The sequence below is a fragment of the Procambarus clarkii genome, chromosome 29 (assembly GCF_040958095.1).
Source record: "Procambarus clarkii isolate CNS0578487 chromosome 29, FALCON_Pclarkii_2.0, whole genome shotgun sequence".
In the NCBI taxonomy this organism is placed as follows: Eukaryota; Metazoa; Arthropoda; class Malacostraca; order Decapoda; family Cambaridae; genus Procambarus; species Procambarus clarkii.
The window spans coordinates 23,602,727-23,619,970 of record NC_091178.1 but is presented as its reverse complement, the minus strand read 5'-3'; the positions used below and the strand labels follow the sequence as shown (position 1 = coordinate 23,619,970).

The 17,244-nt window shown below is 47.9% G+C and overlaps 1 protein-coding gene across 2 annotated transcripts in view; it reads left to right on the top strand.

Moving 5' to 3' along the window:
• The first annotated feature begins 296 nt into the window (after positions 1-296).
• Positions 297-17,244, top strand: part of LOC138369815 (uncharacterized) — a 53,212-nt gene continuing 36,264 nt past the window's right edge. The window contains exons 1-3 of one of the 2 annotated variants that reach the window (XM_069333558.1): positions 297-364; positions 7,647-7,744; positions 8,957-9,095. In XM_069333558.1, the coding sequence (XP_069189659.1) occupies positions 7,703-7,744; positions 8,957-9,095 (181 nt within the window). In that variant the 5' untranslated portion in view covers positions 297-364; positions 7,647-7,702. Of the gene's footprint in view, positions 365-535; positions 634-7,646; positions 7,745-8,956; positions 9,096-17,244 lie in introns of those variants that run through there. The other variant, XM_069333557.1, reaches the window with a different exon arrangement.

Sequence of the window (17,244 nt, the reverse complement as noted above, 5' to 3'; positions counted from 1 at the left end):
AAACTTGCTTAATTGTTAGCCTCAATTATGGTAGCTGGTAATTAAATTGATTCGTCGACATCCTTATTGCAAACCCAAAATCTTGCAGGTTTATTTTATTGTTGTTAAACCACTTATCAAGCTGGATAAGAGGTTTAATCCATGTAGCGATTATAATTTGCTCCTTTGAGGGCATTGACAGATAGTCATTATTATATTTTAAATAATGCTGCCTCTAACACATGGCACATTTTAACGTTTAAAGCTTACGGTGAAAAGAAAATCTTGTCTACAGCTGTACGAGTGAGACAGAAGGAACCTGGCATATCGGGCACTTGGCCAAGAGAGACCACTCAGACCACCAGCCAGGTCGCACGTTCCTGAGGTCTCTGTTGGTGTTTACATTCGACGCTTCTCGGTTGCCCTGGAGAGTCGTCTCTCTGTTCCTAGCTAGTGTTTCCGTTGGGTGATTGCTTGTTTGCTCTGCTGGTGGTGGTTTGCCACTGACAGGGTGACGTTTGCTTAGCCATGGGGACGTCTCGCCCTCCAATGAAGAGGACGTTGTCGGCTGGTCTCGCGTTTACGGTGCCGGTGGACCATCCATTGGTTGGCGTCGCCTTGGTGGACGTGCTGCATGTGCAGCTGTCTGACCTGGTGGGCATCCAGCTGCTTCAGGGCCACCGTGCTGTGGTCAAGTTCCGCCTCCAGGCTGCCTTTCAGGCGTTTTTCGAGCGGTGTGAGGGGCGTGTTTACCCTCTCCCTGATACTGCTGGCTCAGTTAAGGTGGTGAATCTTAGTGTCACCTTGACGTCTGTGACCGTGCATGGTGTCCCCTTCGAATTTCAGGACGACTTTTTAACCTCCTGTTTCGAACGATTTGGGACAGTGTTAGGTATTCGTCGGAACAAGGTCGTTGCCGGGCACTGTGTTGGTATGCTTGACGGCTCCCGCACCCTGACGATGTCGCCGAGGTGTAGTGTCCCATCGTCGATGTCCGTGTTGGGTTACACGCTCCGCTGCCAGTACTGGGGTCAACCACGCACCTGTTATTGGTGTGGTCACGAGGGTCATCTGGCTGCGACGTGGGAGCGACTGGTCGGGTGCATGTTCTTCGTGCGGAGGATTTTCCGCCCCTGTTGCGTTCGGACAGTTCTGAGGACAGTGTGGGTGCTGTGCCTGAGGCGCCTGATTGCCTGTCTGCTGCTCCGCCTGTTGAGGCGAGTTGTACGGCCCGTGCGACACGTCAGGTGACTGCTGTGGCCCCTGGGGTTATTGAGCCAGTGTGTGTGGGTGTCGGGCCGTCGCCTGCGCTGCGTGTCGTGAAGGGTGTCCCGGTGGAGGTCCATGTCCCGCCCCCGCCTGTGGATGTGATACCGGCTTCCGGGGACGCGGGTTCTGCTGTTTTGGAGGGGGTGCTTCGGCATGGTGAGGTGCCTGCAATGTCTGTGTGCGTTGACGACTGTAGTTCTGCTCTTTCCATCCCTTTGCAGAAGCGTGCGCGTTGGTGCTCTGAGGCTGTTTCCCTGGATGATGTAGACAGTGTAGGTGATGTGGCCTTTGTGGACTCTTTGGACAGTGCGGGTGTGGCCTGTGTGGATGTGAAGATGGTGGCCATGCCTGCGGAGGGGCCTGCTGGGCGTGGTGTGGTGCAGCCTGTCTCGAAGCATTCGCGGCGGGCTCGGAGTGTGTCTCCCCTTTGTGGTGTGCCTTGGGAGGAGGTAGGGGAGTATGGTGCTCAGCTGGCGTCCCCCGCCGTGGATGATGGTGTTGTGCGGGGCTCCGAAGTTGCTACCTGTGTCCCCCTTCCTGCGTCACCTGCTGTTGGATCTCCGCAGTGGGGGGTTGTCCCTGATGATCGGGACCTCGTCGTGATGTTGCGGAAAGATGTGCGCCGGGGGGCCTCGGCTCCTGTGCCCGGTGGTGGGGTCGATGCCGCGCCTGCATCCCCTGCTGTTCCCCCTCCTTCCTTGCTCCGGGCTGGGGGTTGCCTAGTCCCGTCTGCTGGGGTCGTGCCCTGTGAGGGTCCGGAGTTGGGCCCTTATCGAGATGCCCGGGTGCTTCCGATCCCGTGGTGCTCGTCTACTATCTGGGTATCGTCGGAGAAGGAGTTTGTTTATAGGGTGCCGGATAGGATGTCTCAGCCGAGGGCGCCGCCTAGTGGCCTGCTGCCCGCTGACCTGTGGGTGATTTGGGAAGTGTACTGCTTGTGCTTTCCGATACACAATTTTCTGGAGAAGTATTAGTTCCCGTCTTGTGCACACTGCTATGCCGTACGTGGATCAGCTGCCGCCATGACCACGACGCCCTGCCCCCTGGTGCGAGATGTCTCCCTCTAATGTCTACTCCTCTCTCTGCGGCCCGTCACATCTACCACTTTTGACTTTCTTCTCCTCCTAACCGTCAACGGGTCTCCTTACATCTGTGCTGGTGCAGTCATCGGGAGGGTTAACCCTTCATGCAAACTGCACCTATTCTCAAGAAGAAGAGTACATATATGTGTTTATTAAAAATTATCTGATTGAAATGTCAGAGGATCTTCTCCGTCGGGCTCATGCCAGGTATGGGCGTGTGGAATTTATTCGTGAGTGTAGGAACACGTCCGGAGCCGTCAAGGGACTCATTAATGATTACAGGACGGCTAAGATGGTTCTTCGTGGAAATGTGCCTTCTTCTCTATCGATTGCTGACTATACGGTTGTCTTCGTCTACCGGGTTCAGACTCGGACATGTTTCAAGTGTGGTCATGTTGGCCATGTGGCTGCTGCCTGCACCACTCGGATGTATGAATGGGTTAACCTGTTTAATGAAAACGATTTTCCTCCTTTGCACGAGCAAGAAGATCTCTCGGTTCTGAGTAGTGCCCCTTGTATGAGAACGGATGCCGTGGTGGATGATGCCAATCTGGGTTCTACAAGTGCTGCTTCATTGGTTTGTACTGGTGGAGATGACGTACGTACTGCTGTGTCGTCTCCCGGATGGTCTGATAGGGGTGTTGATCTCCCTACAAGCCCGTGCGTGCCCGTGCCGGCCGGCTCCGAGGACGAGTGTGCTGCGGTGACTGCCAACTCTGGTGAGGTGGTAGATGCACTGGTTGGCAAATCATCGATAGATGTGTGTTCCAGTGCTGAGTCGATTGGTATGCATCGGAACCCGCAGCATGTGATCCGTGATGGTGTTGATGCGGCTCGGCCTGCTACTCGGACAACTGAGGTGGTGGCGGAAGTGCATATGGAGGATATACATGCTCCCAGTCGCAGTTCTGGATGACGTGAAGCATAGTGCATGTTGCCTGTCGGCGGTGGGCAGCACAGCCTGAAGCGACGGAAATTTGGGGATTCTTTTCAGAATATCCTAGATGCAAGGAAGAGGTTGGGAGACGGCACCCCCCCCCCCCCCTTCCTTGATGGCTGTGCAGTGTGACCCTATGGTTCCGTCCGACTCGGATATTCTGCCTTCTGGTGGAGGCGTGTCTGTGATGGATGATGGCATCCCTAAAATTCGTGGAAGTGGTCCACCACCTGGAGGTACACAGAATGTGGATTGGTGGGATATTGTTAAGGGGGTCCAGGAAAAGTCGGTAGGGGGCGATTTGGTAGTAAGGTTCCAGAAGAGTTCCGAGGGTAAGCTTGCCGATGTGGCTCCCTCTGCTGTAGTTTTGGGGGATGGGGTTGAGGGCTCTTCTGTTGGGTGCGATGCTACCCTGGGATGTAGTGATAGTATTGTGTGAGTGTAGTCCTCTCTGTTTATTTTCTCAATGGATGTGTGGATGACTTGTGTGACATTGAACGTTAATGGGTTGAATTGCCGTTTGAAGCAACATCAGCTTGTGTCTTTGGCCCGCTATCACAAGTTGGATGTTATATTTACTCAGGAGCATAATGTAAGGTGCATTGACCGTCTGGAGGTGTTGGAAAATTTCGAGGTGTTGCTGAACCCTCCGGTGTTATCAAAGGGCGGCACGATGATCTTGTTGGCGAAGAGGGCGAGTGTGGTAGTGGTGAGTTCGGAAATGAATGACTGTGGTAATGTAATTTTGGCGCATGTGTCGTTTATGGGTTCTGTGTTTCCCTTGCTGAATGTGTATGCACCCTGTTTGAAACCAGTGAGTTGTATTTGTAAATATAAAAGGAGGGAGCCGAGCGGACAGCACGCTGGACTTGTGATCCTGGGTTCGATCCCAGGCGCCGGCGAGAAACAATGGGTAGATTTTCTTTCACCCTATGCCCCTGTTACCTAGCAGTAAAATAGGTACCTGGGTGTTACTCAGCTGTCACGGGCTGCTTCCTGGGGGTGGAGTCCTGGTCGAAGACCGGGCCGCGGGGACACTAAAGCCCCGAAATCATCTCAAGATAGATAGTTTACCCTCAGGGATGCATAGGCGAGCTGAGAGGGAGGAGTTGTTCTCGGATGGTTTGCTTTATTTTTTACAGAATGATACGAGGAGCAGGATTTTTGGTGGTGACTTTGTGTAATTTCGGTTCAGGACTGTAGCACTCTTACTCAGGCGTCTGTCTCTCCTGCTTTAGTTAGGACGTTGCAGTCTGTACACTTCCGTGATACCTGTTTTCTGGCGAGTGGTGTCCTGGCCTATACTTTTGTTAGTAGGGATTATGGTACTCGCATTGATCTTGTGTAGGTGCACAAATCTTATAGACAGGTCCGCTCCTGGGCCACTGTTCCGGTCTGTTTTTTGGACCATAGTACGGTGGTGGTGGGCGTTGTTGTTGTAAATGATCAGATGGGGTTGGGTAGGGGTTGGTGGAAGCTAAATTGTAGTTTGCTTAGATTCCCGCTGGTGATGGAGGAATTTGGTGTAATGTGGAGAGCGCTGGTGAGGCGGAAACCTGAATTTGTGTCTCTGTTGGATTGGTGGGACTGGTGTAAAGTGGAGTGCAAACATTTCTTTGTTCGTTTATCGAAGCGCCTTGCGGCGGAATGGTATGGTCTTTTGAATTTGTTGCAGGCTCGATTGCGTCAGCTTTATGGGCTTATGGGCCAGGGTTTGGATAGGTTTGATGAGATTGTCTTGTTGAAGAGAAGGATAAATGGGTTGCGGGATGGAGTATTCACAGGGTGGATGGTATGGTCCTCACTAATACTGATGGGTTGGTGTGTTATGTTCGGGAGGAATTGGAGGGTTTGTATAGGAAGGTGGAGTGTGTTTCGGCTGATTGTGAGTATTTTCTTAGTTTTTGTCAAAATGTGTTGTCTGTTGAGGACACTGTACCGTTACTGAGGGAGTTTACGGATAGGGAGATTTGGGAGGTGGTTCGGGGGTTGGCGAATGGGAAGGCGCCTGGGTCTGATGGGTTACCGGCAAAATTCTATGGCTGCTTATGGGGGGGGGGGGTGCTTTGGTCGGACTTCTCAGAGGTGGTGCGGTATAGCCTGAGGCAGGGTGTCATTAGTGGGTCACAATCGTTTGGTATTATTCGCCTCCTACCAAAATTGGGGGATGTGCAGCTGCCCTCGAATTGAAAACCGTTGTCTCTCCTGAATCAGGACTATAATTTTTTTTTCAAAGTTACTGGCAAATAGACTTTAGTTGGTTTTGGGGAAGTGTGTTTCGCCGGGGCAGTTTTGTGGTGTTCCGGGTAGGTCGATGGTCTACTGTAATAATTTGATGAGGGATATGATTTATTATCTTTCAATGTTGTTTCCTCGGCGTTGATAAATTTAAATTAGTCCAAAGTTTTTGATAGGGTGGATATGAGTTTTGTGTTTCAGGTAAAGGAGAGGGTTGGGTTTGGGCCGCAGTTCGTCTCTTGGGTCAGAATGCTGTATAGGGATTGCCAGAGTAGTGTTTGTATTAACAGGGTGTTGAGTGCCCCCTTTCCCCTTGGGGGGTCGGTCCGCCAAGGTTGTCCCCTTTTTATAGTCCTGTTTATTCTATTTCAGGAACCTCTGTATATAGCTTTGTGGTCCCATCATTCTCTTGTGCCGCCGCCTCTCCCGAATGGTTTGCTGGTACCTGTTGTAGGGTATGCGAACGACACGAGTGTGTTTGTCTCGACGGAGGAGTCGGTTCTTGTGGTGCAGGATGTACTGGCTCGTTTTCATTGGGCGACGGGAACGGTGCTAAATCGGAAGAAATCTTGTATGATGGGGCTTGGTGCCTGGGCTTCTCGGCCATCGTGGGGGGGGGGGGGGGTGCCATGGTTCTCGGTTGTGGACTTGATTCGGATTCTTGGCATCTGGAGGTGTAAAACGTGTGCGATGTCCTTGTGGGAGAACTGGGAGGCAGTCTCTAGAGGGGTTTTGGGTTCAATTTCATGTTTACATGGGAGGAGGTTAACTTTCTTTAATAGGGGGGCTGCTTCTAAACTGCAAGGTTCTTTCCAAAGCTTGGTATATTGCGCATACCTTTCCGTTGAGTCGGCAGTTTGCATTGGCCATCAATAAGGGGGCTTTTCGATACTTATGGGGTGGGAGGAATTATCCGATACATAGGTCTACGCTCTGTTTGCCAAAATTGTGAGGCGGGATTGGATTGTTCGATGTATATTATAAGGCGTTGGCGATATTTTTTGTCACGTTTAAGAAGGGGCTCTTAGAGGGGGCCGGTGTGTTCTCTTTTGGATTATATTATTGTACGATGCATATAAATTATCTGTTGAGATTGCCTTTGTGTTCAGAGACTGCGTTTCTATCGCCTCCCTTTTATACTTGTGCAATTGATGTCCTCCAGAGGCTTTGTCGTGTGGAGAGGTTCTTGTTTTTTTACGTGTCGGAGGGTGTATGAGGAATTGCGTCCTTTCGTCGCCCCTGCTGTGGAAGACTCGTTTCCTCTTTTTGATTGGGTGGTGGTGTGGCAATCGCTCCATTTGAAGTTTCTAGCTCCGTCGCAGAGGGAATTCCTGTACCGGTATTTACACAAGTCGCTTGCGACTAACGAGCAGCTGCTGAGGTTTGGAATTAAGGATAGTACTGGGTGTGACCTTTGTGGAGGGCTGGAGACTGCATTTCATGTGTTTTATTTTTGCCCAGGTCGGGCGAGGTTGGTGGATTCGTTGACTGGGACGCTTCTGCGTTTTTGCGGGTCGGCGTTCTGTATTACCCCTTTACGCTTATTGATGTTTGATGTTCAGGCTACTTGTAGGAGGGTCCGTAATACTGTACTTTTGGTTATATCGGATTATCTTTATTGTGTGTGGGTTGGGAGGCGGGAGGGGTGTACAGTGGATAAAACGCTGGGATTTTTGGAAGGTCGGTTACGTTACTCGAATTGGGAATTACGTTGGTTGCTTGGGGAAAGATTGGGGGATAATTTTACTGATAATTATGTGCGTTGGGGGTAGTACATGTCGTTTTTTTTGGGGGGGAGAGGGTATTGGGGCGAAGCTGTATCTTCCTGTCCTTTGTTTAATAGTGAGGCGGTGTATTCAGTTGGGTAGGGTGTCCGCGGTAGCCTTTGTTGTTTTCTACCATTGGTAATTAAATTGATTCGTCGGCATCCTTATTGCAAACGCAAAAGCTTGCAGGTTTATTTTACTGTTGTTAAACCACTTATCAAGTTGGATAAGAGGTTTAATCCATGTAAGGATTATAATTTGCTCCTTTTAGGGCATTGACAGATAGTCATTATTATATTTTAAATAATGCTGCCTCTAACACTTGGCACATTTTAACGTTGAAAGCTTACGGTGAAAAGAAAATCTTGTCTACAGCTGTACGAGTGAGACAGAACGTACCTGGCATATGGGGCACTTGGACGGGCGACCTCATGTGTGAGGAGGGATACTACGTCTACGGCTACACACTGTGGGTAAGACACGTGATGTGGTAGGGAGGTGGAACATTTCTAAAGGGCATAGTGTGAGAGAGATAAGGGTTAATAGTAGGCACAAGGTGGAGGAAGAAGTTGTATATGGAACAGTGAGAAGATAAATGTCTGGTAAAATGCAGTGTGAAGGACAATGTATTAGTGATGACAGTGTGAGGGATAACAGGTTGGAAGAGCACAGGACGAGAGGAAATGATTGCGCATGGCGCAGTGTTAGGGGAAGATGTATGCAGAGGGCGCAGTGTGAGGGAAAGAGGTATGTCGAGAGTGCAGAGGGAAGGGGAGGGGTATATAGACGGCGCAGTGTCAGTGGAAGAGGTATGTAGAGGGCGCAGTGTGAGGCAAAAGGGTACGTAGAGAACGCACTGTGAGGAGAAGGGGGGTCTGTAAAGAGCGCAGAGTGAAGGGAAAGATTATATAGCGAGCGCAGTTTGAGGGAAAGGGGTGTGTAGCTAGCGCAGTGTGAGGGAAAGATATTTGAAGAGGGCGCAGGCTAAGAGAAAGAGGGTATGTAGAGGCGCAGTGGGAAGGAAAGTTGTGAAGAGAGCGCAGTGTGAGGGGAAGAGGTATGTAGCGAGAGCAGTGTGAAGGAAAAAATTATCTAGAGAGGGTAGTGTGAGGGGGGGATGGGGTATATAGTGCGTGCAATATAGGATAAGGCAAAACTTAAAACAAAATTGTTTGAGATGAAAGGGAACTTTTGAAATATATGTACGTTGTACAGGACAAGTGTTGGTGGCAGTGGCAGGTTGGAGCGTATGTAGTTCACGGGTCTGATAATGCTAATGGTGTTGATATTGTTGAGATGAGACTGTATGAATTTCAGATAAACATTTCAGTGACTAATAGTGATGGATGAAGTCAGCTAATGCCATAGTGACCCCTGTATGTGCTCACCATACAGCACAGGGACAATATTTGTTGCACATTTGGCACCATCAACAGCTCTCATGTATATGTGACAAGGAAAAGATTAGTAGTGCACATTATCTTCATTGGACATCGAATGGTTTTGAACTGTTGAAGATTCATAGTGCAATTTTTTACTGTCAGCCATTCAGTGTTTCTATGTTGTCTTCACGCATTGTTAATTCAGAAGATAATTTCAGCTCAACAATATATTTTTGGTTGAGACCAGCCTTAACTATGAAAATATCGAATTAAAAGTTAATAATGAAGAGTTTGTGTTGACAGCACGACACCTACGTCAACATCACCATGACCCCTGACGACTGCGGCCTCACGGGCATTGAACTACTGTGTAGTTCCCTGCAGGGAACACCATCTACCTCCGTCTATTATAATCTAAATTATCCAACCAGTACAAAAAAGGGTGAGTGGAATATGTTTAAAATATTGAATGATTGCATCCAGATGAACCAGATGATTGCATCCATCAGTCATCAACTCTTTCAAAATAACTTATACAATTTATTCAAATTATACACGAATAATTTCATATAAAATAGGTGTTTACATTCTTGAAGTACAATTTACTTTTAACCAAAATATAAAAGTTCACTTTTGATAATCTATACGTTCGAGAAGTCCTGATCTGTGTTGCTGTAAGGAGGAGGGAGCACCGGGAGCCGGGAGCCGCTCAGCCAATGTAGTGGACAGAACACTGGACGCGTGATCTTGTGGTCACGGGTTCGATCCGGGCGCCGGCAAGAAACAATGGGCAGAGTTATTTTCACCCTGATGCTCCTGTTACCTTGCAGTAAATAGGTACCTGGGAGTTAGTCAGCTGTCACGGGCTGCTTCCTGGGGGGTGGAGGCCTGTTCGAGGACCGGGCCAAGGGGACACTAAAGCCCTGAAATAATCTCAAGATAACCTCAAGATAGCATCCCATCTATAAGTTATGCTATATTACACTGCAGCCTTCAGCAATACTTTATTTCATGCAATTACACTTTAGTGTAGTATGTAACAACATTTTCACATATACAAAATATTATTGTCTAATGTTTTATGGCTTTCGTGCATTGTTTGGAATCGGTTAGACTATATTAAGTATTTCAGTTCGGCTAATAATCTGTCGTATTTACACTATGTAATTCAATCTCTGGTATACTACTTTAAGCTGAAGCTATCTAGAAAGTCGCGCATGTCAACTTGTCAATACTGTGTAACAAAAAATGGTGATTCATCATATATGTGTTAGAACTCTTATATAGGAGGAATTGTACATAGGAAATTTAAAGTGACTGTGAGACAAACTTCACAAGTGATCTATTTAGACAGACTTTATAGGAGTTCCACATCACCCAAGTCTTGTCGAGCCCTGACTATCCTGCCTATTTTGGCGTTTAACCAACACTGGTGGTTCTAAGACAAAGGAAAGTCCTTTACCTAAAACGCTTTTTCTGTCCGCGTGAGTCCGATTTCTGATACCACCGTTTCCTTTAACTGCCTCCCCTTCCGTTGTTGTTCCTCCAGCTGTTTCAATCTCCAAGCCGTTGTCCTCCGTCTAGGTAGGGTCCTCCTCTCTTTCTTTGCCTGTTGTAGCCACGTTCATTTGATCCATTCCATCCTCCGTTTCCTCTGTCTCCTCGATTGTATCGTTCCCTTCGGTCCAGCCCGTCCTTCTAAGGTTTCATAATACCAAGTTTCACGTTGGTTATGTTGAATTGTTGGGTCTTTCACTGAGCCTGTATTCTCCGCTTGGAGGAGGATGGACCTTGGTCTTTTTTCTTTGGTTACGGCTAGCTGCTGCTGCAGTTGCTGTTGTTCCTACTGCTCCGGTTCCTCTAAGATTTTGTTTAAAGCTGATTGTAGTTCATGAGTTGTTCCGTTCGCTGCTTTTTCCTGAAAGCAAGCCTATGTGTAGCTATTCTGTCCTGATCTAATCTCAAGTCGGCCATCATAGGTTATATGAACATTACCAATTCTGGGGTGCGTTCCACGCATGAAAGCATCTCATACCAGAGCTCCAACTCTACTTTCGTCCATGTCTTTATTTGATAGTTGTGCATTATAGAATTCATTCTTTGTGACTTCCTGCACATGGGGGGACTTTAATAAAAGGCATGGCATAATACCTCTGGCATTATTCTTAAAACAATATGCACTCCTTAATCATCTTGTCTTTGCAATTGCTGTAGTTGCCTTTTCCCTTATGGTGTAGAGGACTTTTGGTCTCCTCTAACTTTCCCATCTTCATAATCTTAGACTTACTGGATATGAATTCAAGAAACCATTTGTGTGATCACTCCTCGAGTTTGTTTAGGGCTTCCTATAACTTTTGCATTCTTCCTGCATTTTTTGCATTCCTTATAAGCTTTGCATCATCTGCAAACATTGACATGTACGAGCTCACTTCCTTGGGTAAGTCTTTAACATAAATTTGAAACGGCAGCGGTCCCAGGATCGAGTCTTGTGAGACTACATCTGTTACATTCATACATCTTGAAACGTACTCTCTGACTGATTTTTTTTTGTTTTCTCTCCTTTAGGTACTCCTTTTCCCTGTTCAGTGTTTTCCATGTGATCCCAACCTGATTCTCCATCTTTGACGGCCTGTCGCTCATGTGGAAGAGTGTTAAGTGCTTTGTTAACCTTATATGAAAACACAATCTACCCAACCTACCTTTTTTCTGACTTTTTCGTTTAAGAACTTATAGATTTTATAGAACTTACAGAACATATAGAACTCAGTTAAGCTTGTCACATACAACTTTCCTTTCTAAATCCCTGCTGACCTTTTGACACATAGTCAGTACTCTCCAGATACTTCAACATTCTCGACCTCATTAATGTCTCCAGCACTTAACATAAAAAAACATTGTCAAGGACACCACCAATTTGTAATTTAGTGTTTCCTTTCTATCGCCTTACTTAATATTTTAACTATGCATTTTTCCAGATTTCTGGGAGATTTCCTGTCTCAAGCTTTTATTAAATTTTTTATATATTAATGACACTGTACTGTGATGGTGGTGGTGGTGTTCGGAAGAGGGGTGGTGGCGGTGAGTATGGAGACGGGGTGGTGGTGGCGTGTGGAGACGGGGTGGTGGTGGTGGTGTGTGGAGACGGGGTGGTGTTGGTGGTGTGTGGAGACAGGGTGGAGGTGGTGTGTGTGGAGACGGGGGGTTGGTGGTGGTGGTGGTGGTGTGTGGAGACGTGGTGGTGGTGATGTGTGGAGACGGGGTGGTGTTGGTGGTGTGTGTGGAGACGTGGTGGTGGTGGTGTGTGGAGACGTGGTGGTGGTGGTGGTGTGTGGAGACGGGGTGGTGGTGTGTGGAGACGGGGTGGTGGTGTGTGGAGACGGGGTGGTGGTGTGTGGAGACGGGGTGGTGGTGTGTGGAGACGGGGTGGTAGTGTGTGGAGACGGGGTGGTAGTGTGTGGAGACGGGGTGGTGGTGTGTGGAGACGGGGTGGTGGTGTGTGGAGACGGGGTGGTGGTGTGTGGAGACGGGGTGGTGGTGTGTGGAGACGGGGTGGTGGTGTGTGGAGACGGGGTGGTGGTGTGTGGAGACGGGGTGGTGGTGTGTGGAGACGGGGTGGTGGTGTGTGGAGATGGGGTGGTGGTGTGTGGAGATGGGGTGGTGGTGTGTGGAGATGGGGCGGTGGTGTGTGGAGATGGGGCGGTGGTGTGTGGAGATGGGGCGGAGGTGTGTGGAGATGGGGCGGAGGTGGTGGTGTGTGGAGACGGGGTGGTGGTGGTGTGTGGAGACGGGGTGGTGGTGTGTGGAGACGGGGTGGTGGTGTGTGGAGATGGGGTGGTGGTGGTGGTGGTGTGTGGAGATGGGGTGGTGGTGGTGTGTGGAGACGGGGTGGTGGTGGTGGTGTGTGGAGACGGGGTGGTGGTGGTGGTGTGTGGAGACGGGGTGGTAGTGGTGGTTTGTGTGTGGAGACGTTGATACCTGCTTGATGGGGTTCTGGGAGTTCTTCTACTCCCCAAGCCCGGCCCGAGGCCAGGCTTGACTTGTGAGAGTTTGGTCCACCAGGCTGTTGCTTGGAGCGGCCCGCAGGCCCACATACCCACCACAGCCCGGTTGGTCCGGCACTCCTTGGAGGAATAAATCTAGTTTCCTCTTGAAAATGTCCACGGTTGTTCCGGCAATATTTCTTATGCTTGCTGGGAGGACGTTGAACAACCGCGTACCTCTGATGTTTATACAGTGTTCTCTGATTGTGCCTATGGCACCTCTGCTCTTCACTGGTTCTATTCTACATTTTCTTCCATATCGTTTACTCCAGTATGTTGTTATTTTACTGTATAGATTTGGTACTTGGCCCTCCAGTATCTTCCAGGTGTATATTATTTGATATCTCTCTCGTCTTCTTTCTAGCGAGTACATTTGGAGGGCTTTGAAACGATCCCAATAATTTAGGTGCTTTATTGCGTCTATGCGTGCCGTATATGTTCTCTGTATTCCCTCTATTTCAGCAATCTCTCCTGCTCTGAAGGGGGAAGTGAGCACTGGACAGTACTCAAGACGGGACAACACAAGTGACTTGAAGAGTATAACCATTGTGATGGGATCCCTGGATTTGAAAGTTCTCGTAATCCATCCTATCATTTTTCTGGCTGTCGCAATATTTGCTTGGTTATGCTTCTTAAACGTTAGGTCGTCAGACATTATTATTCCCAAATCCTTTACATGCTGTTTTCCTACTATGGGTACATTTGATTGTGTTTTGTACTCTGTATTATGTTTAAGGTCCTCATTTTTACCGTACCTGAGTACCTGGAATTTATCACTGTTAAACATCATGTTATTTTCTGATGCCCAGTCGAAAACTTTATTAATATCAGCTTGAAGTTTTTCAATGTCCTCAGCCGAGGTAATTTTCATACTGATTTTTGTGTCATCTGCAAAGGATGATACGAAGCTGTGACTTGTATTTTTGTCTATATCTGATATGAGAATAAGGAAAAGCAGCGGTGCAAGGACTGTAGCCTGAGGTACAGAGCTTTTCACTGCACTTGGACTAGATTTTATATGGTTGACAGTTATTCGCTGAGTCCTGTTTGACAGAAAACTGAGTATCCAGCGTCCTATTTTACCAGTTATTCCCATTGACCTCATTTTGTGTGCTATCACGCCATGGTCACATTTATCGAAAGCCTTTGCGAAGTCCGTGTATATCACATCAGCATTCTGTTTCTCTTCTAATGCCTCAGAGACTTTGTCGTAGTGCTCAAGTAGCTGTGAGAGGCCCGATCTTCCCGCTCGAAATCCATGTTGGCCTGGGTTGTGAAGGTCATTGGTCTCCATGAAATTTGTGACCTGACTCCTAATCACTCTCTCAAATACTTTTATGATGTGCGATGTTAGTGCAACTAGTCTATAATTTTTTGCCAATGCTTTGCTCCCTCCCTTGTGTAGAGGGGCTATGTCTGCTAATTTAAGTGCATCTGGTATCTCCCCCGTGTCCAAGCTCTTCTTCCACACTATACTGAGTGCCTGTGCTACCGGCACTTTGCATTTCTTTATAAATATTGAATTCCATGAGTCTGGACCTGGGGCCGAGTGCATGGGCATGTTTTCAATTTCTTTTTCAAAATTTAGTGCGCTCGTGTTTATATCAGTTATATTTACAGGGGTTTGAATATCCCGCATAAAGAAATTGTCTGGATCTTCCACCTTCATGTTGTTTATTGGAGTGCTAAACATGTCCTCATACTGCTTTTTTAGGATTTCACTAATTTCTTTGTCATCCTCCGTGTATGAACCTTCACTTATACGAATAGGTCCAATACTGGCTGTGGTTTTTGCTTTTGATTTCGCATATGAGAAGAAATATTTTGGATTTGTCTTTTTTTCCTGAATGGCTTTCTGTTCTAACTGCCTTTCTTCAGTTTCATATGAGTGTTTCAATTTCCGCTCGATTTCTTCAATCTCCCTATTTAAATTATTCCTTCTTTGACGGGAAATTCGTGTCTGCATAAGCAGTTCCGTTATTTTTTTCCTGCGTTTATAGCGTCGTCTGCGTTCTCTTTCTACGTTAGATCTCTTTCTGGCTTTCCTCAAAGGAACATGTTTCAGACAGACTTGATACGCTTCTGAAGTCCGTTTTTCTATTCCTTCTGTAGGACTTGTATTACTTAGAACAGTTCCCCATGGAATGTTTGTAAGTTCCCTGTTTATTATCTCCCAGTCTATCCTTTTATTATTAAAATTGAATTTACTGAATAGCCCCTCTCGCTTTATCAACGTTTTAGGTCTATTCTGAGTATTGATGGTCGTTTGCACTTCAATGAGCTTGTGATCTGAATATGTGGTATCTGATATCGTAATGTCTCTGATAATGTCTTCATTGTTCGTAAAGACCAGATCTAGAATATTTTCATTTCTCGTTGGCTCCGATATCTGCTGATTGAGTGAAAATTTGTCACAGAATCTAAGTAGTTCTCTAATCTGTGGTTGGTTAGGTCTTGATAGATTTCCTGGAATAATATTATTGTTTGCTATTTTCCACCTGAGACTAGGCAAGTTGAAGTCACCTAGGAAGATAATATCAGGTATCGGGTTCTCCAAATTATCAAGGCTATTCTCTATTTTGCTTATCTGTTCTGTGAATTCCTCAGCCGTTGCATCTGGCGGTTTGTATATTAGTATAATCACTAAATTTATTTTCTCTATTTTTAATCCCAGTACCTCTACCACCTCATTTTAACGTTTAGGAGCTCCGAGCATACAAGGTCTTCCCTAATATACAGACCCACTTCTCCATGTGACCTAATTTTCCTATCACACCTGTATAGGTTATATCCTGGAATCCAGATCTCACTGTCCAACAATTCCCCTGCATGGGTTTCTGTGAAAGCTCCAAATACTGCATTTGACTCCGTGAGGAGGCCATTTATGAACTGTACTTTGTTGTTTGTTCTTGTTTTCAGTCCTTGTATGTTGGCAAAGATGAATGAGGTTACTCTATTAGTGATAGTTTGAATGGGAGACTTTTTCGGCAAGTCCATTATTCGTGGACATAATGAGTTTGTTCTGACCAGTACTGATTGTTGTAGGGCAGTTGTCTGTCGTAGTTGTAGTTCCCTTTCGGTGGGTAATTGTATCTGTAATTCTGGAATGCAAGTGGATCTGGCATCCAGTTCCATACACTCTCCATGCTGCTCCTTTTGAATTCTCTGCCGGTCTGGTATAAAAAATTTAGAGTTTCCTCCAAATTCATTATCCTGCTTGCCACTCTTTATGTAACGTTCCGTGCCTTTCACGTGAAAGTGTGGGCAGCTAAGGTCATAGCATTTTCTGTCCTCCAGTGAGGTTTGGCACATGTCAGGATGGAAAAACCTACATATTGATCCAAATCGACACTCACCTTTCCTAAGCATATTTAAACATTTTTTGGGATGTTGGTAACTGCATTCTAATCCTTTCTTATTACCAGCATATCTGTCTGCATATGCCCTTTGCATAAAATTTGCATAAGTCTGTCCTTCTGTTCTGAATTGCTCTATCGGGAACCATCGTAGTGTCTGTACCTATCGAGCTGTCAATGCTGTCTGTTACACTTTCTAGTTTACTGTCATCTACATCCTGGCCTACTGAGTCAGAGTTTACAACTTCCTGAGTTTCAGACTCAGTTTCATCCCTGACTATAGCCTCCGCCCCTTGTATATTAGAATTGTTGTTCCTTTCCCACTCCTTCTGGATGGCTGGTAGGCTTCCAATGAATGATGTTTTCCGATCATGCGTCATGTTATCTACCCCGTGGTGGAGGTGGTGGTGGTGTGTGGAGACGGGGTGGTGGTGGTGGTGGCGTGTGGAGACGGGGTGGTGGTGGCGTGTGGAGACGGGGTGATGGTGGTGGTGGCGTGTGGAGACGGGGTGGTGGTGGTGGTGGCGTGTGGAGACGGGGTGGTGGTGGTAGTGGCGTGTGGAGACGGGGTGGTGGTGGTGGTGGTGGTGGCGGCGTGTGGAGACGGGGTGGTGGTGGTGGTGTGTGGAGAGGGGGGTGGTGGTGGTGTGTGGAGACGGGGTGGTGGTGGTGTGTAGAGACGGGATGGTGGTGGCGTGTGGAGACGGGGTGGTGGTGGTGGTGGCGTGTGGAGACGGGGTGGTGGTGGTGGTGGTGTGGAGACGGGGTGGTGGTGTGTGGAGACGGGGGTGGTGTGTGGAGACAGGGTGGTGGTGGTGGTGTGTGGAGACGGGGGTGGTGGTGGTGGTGTGTGGAGACGGGGTGGTGGTGGTGGTGGTGTGTGGAGACGGGGTGGTGGTGGTGGTGGTGTGTGGAGACGGGGTGGTGGTGGTGGTGGTGTGTGGAGACGGGGTGGTGGTGGTGGTGGTGTGTGGAGACGGGGTGGTGGTGGTGGTGGTGTGTGGAGACGGGGTGGTGGTGGTGGTGGTGTGTGGAGACGGGGTGGTGGTGGTGGTGGTGTGTGGAGACGGGGTGGTGGTGGTGTGTGGAGACAGGGGTGGTGGTGGTGTGTGGAGACGGGGTGGTGGTGGTGGTGGCGTGTGGAGACAGGGTGGTGTTGCCGGTCTTTGGAGACGGGGTCCTCGCCAATTTTTGC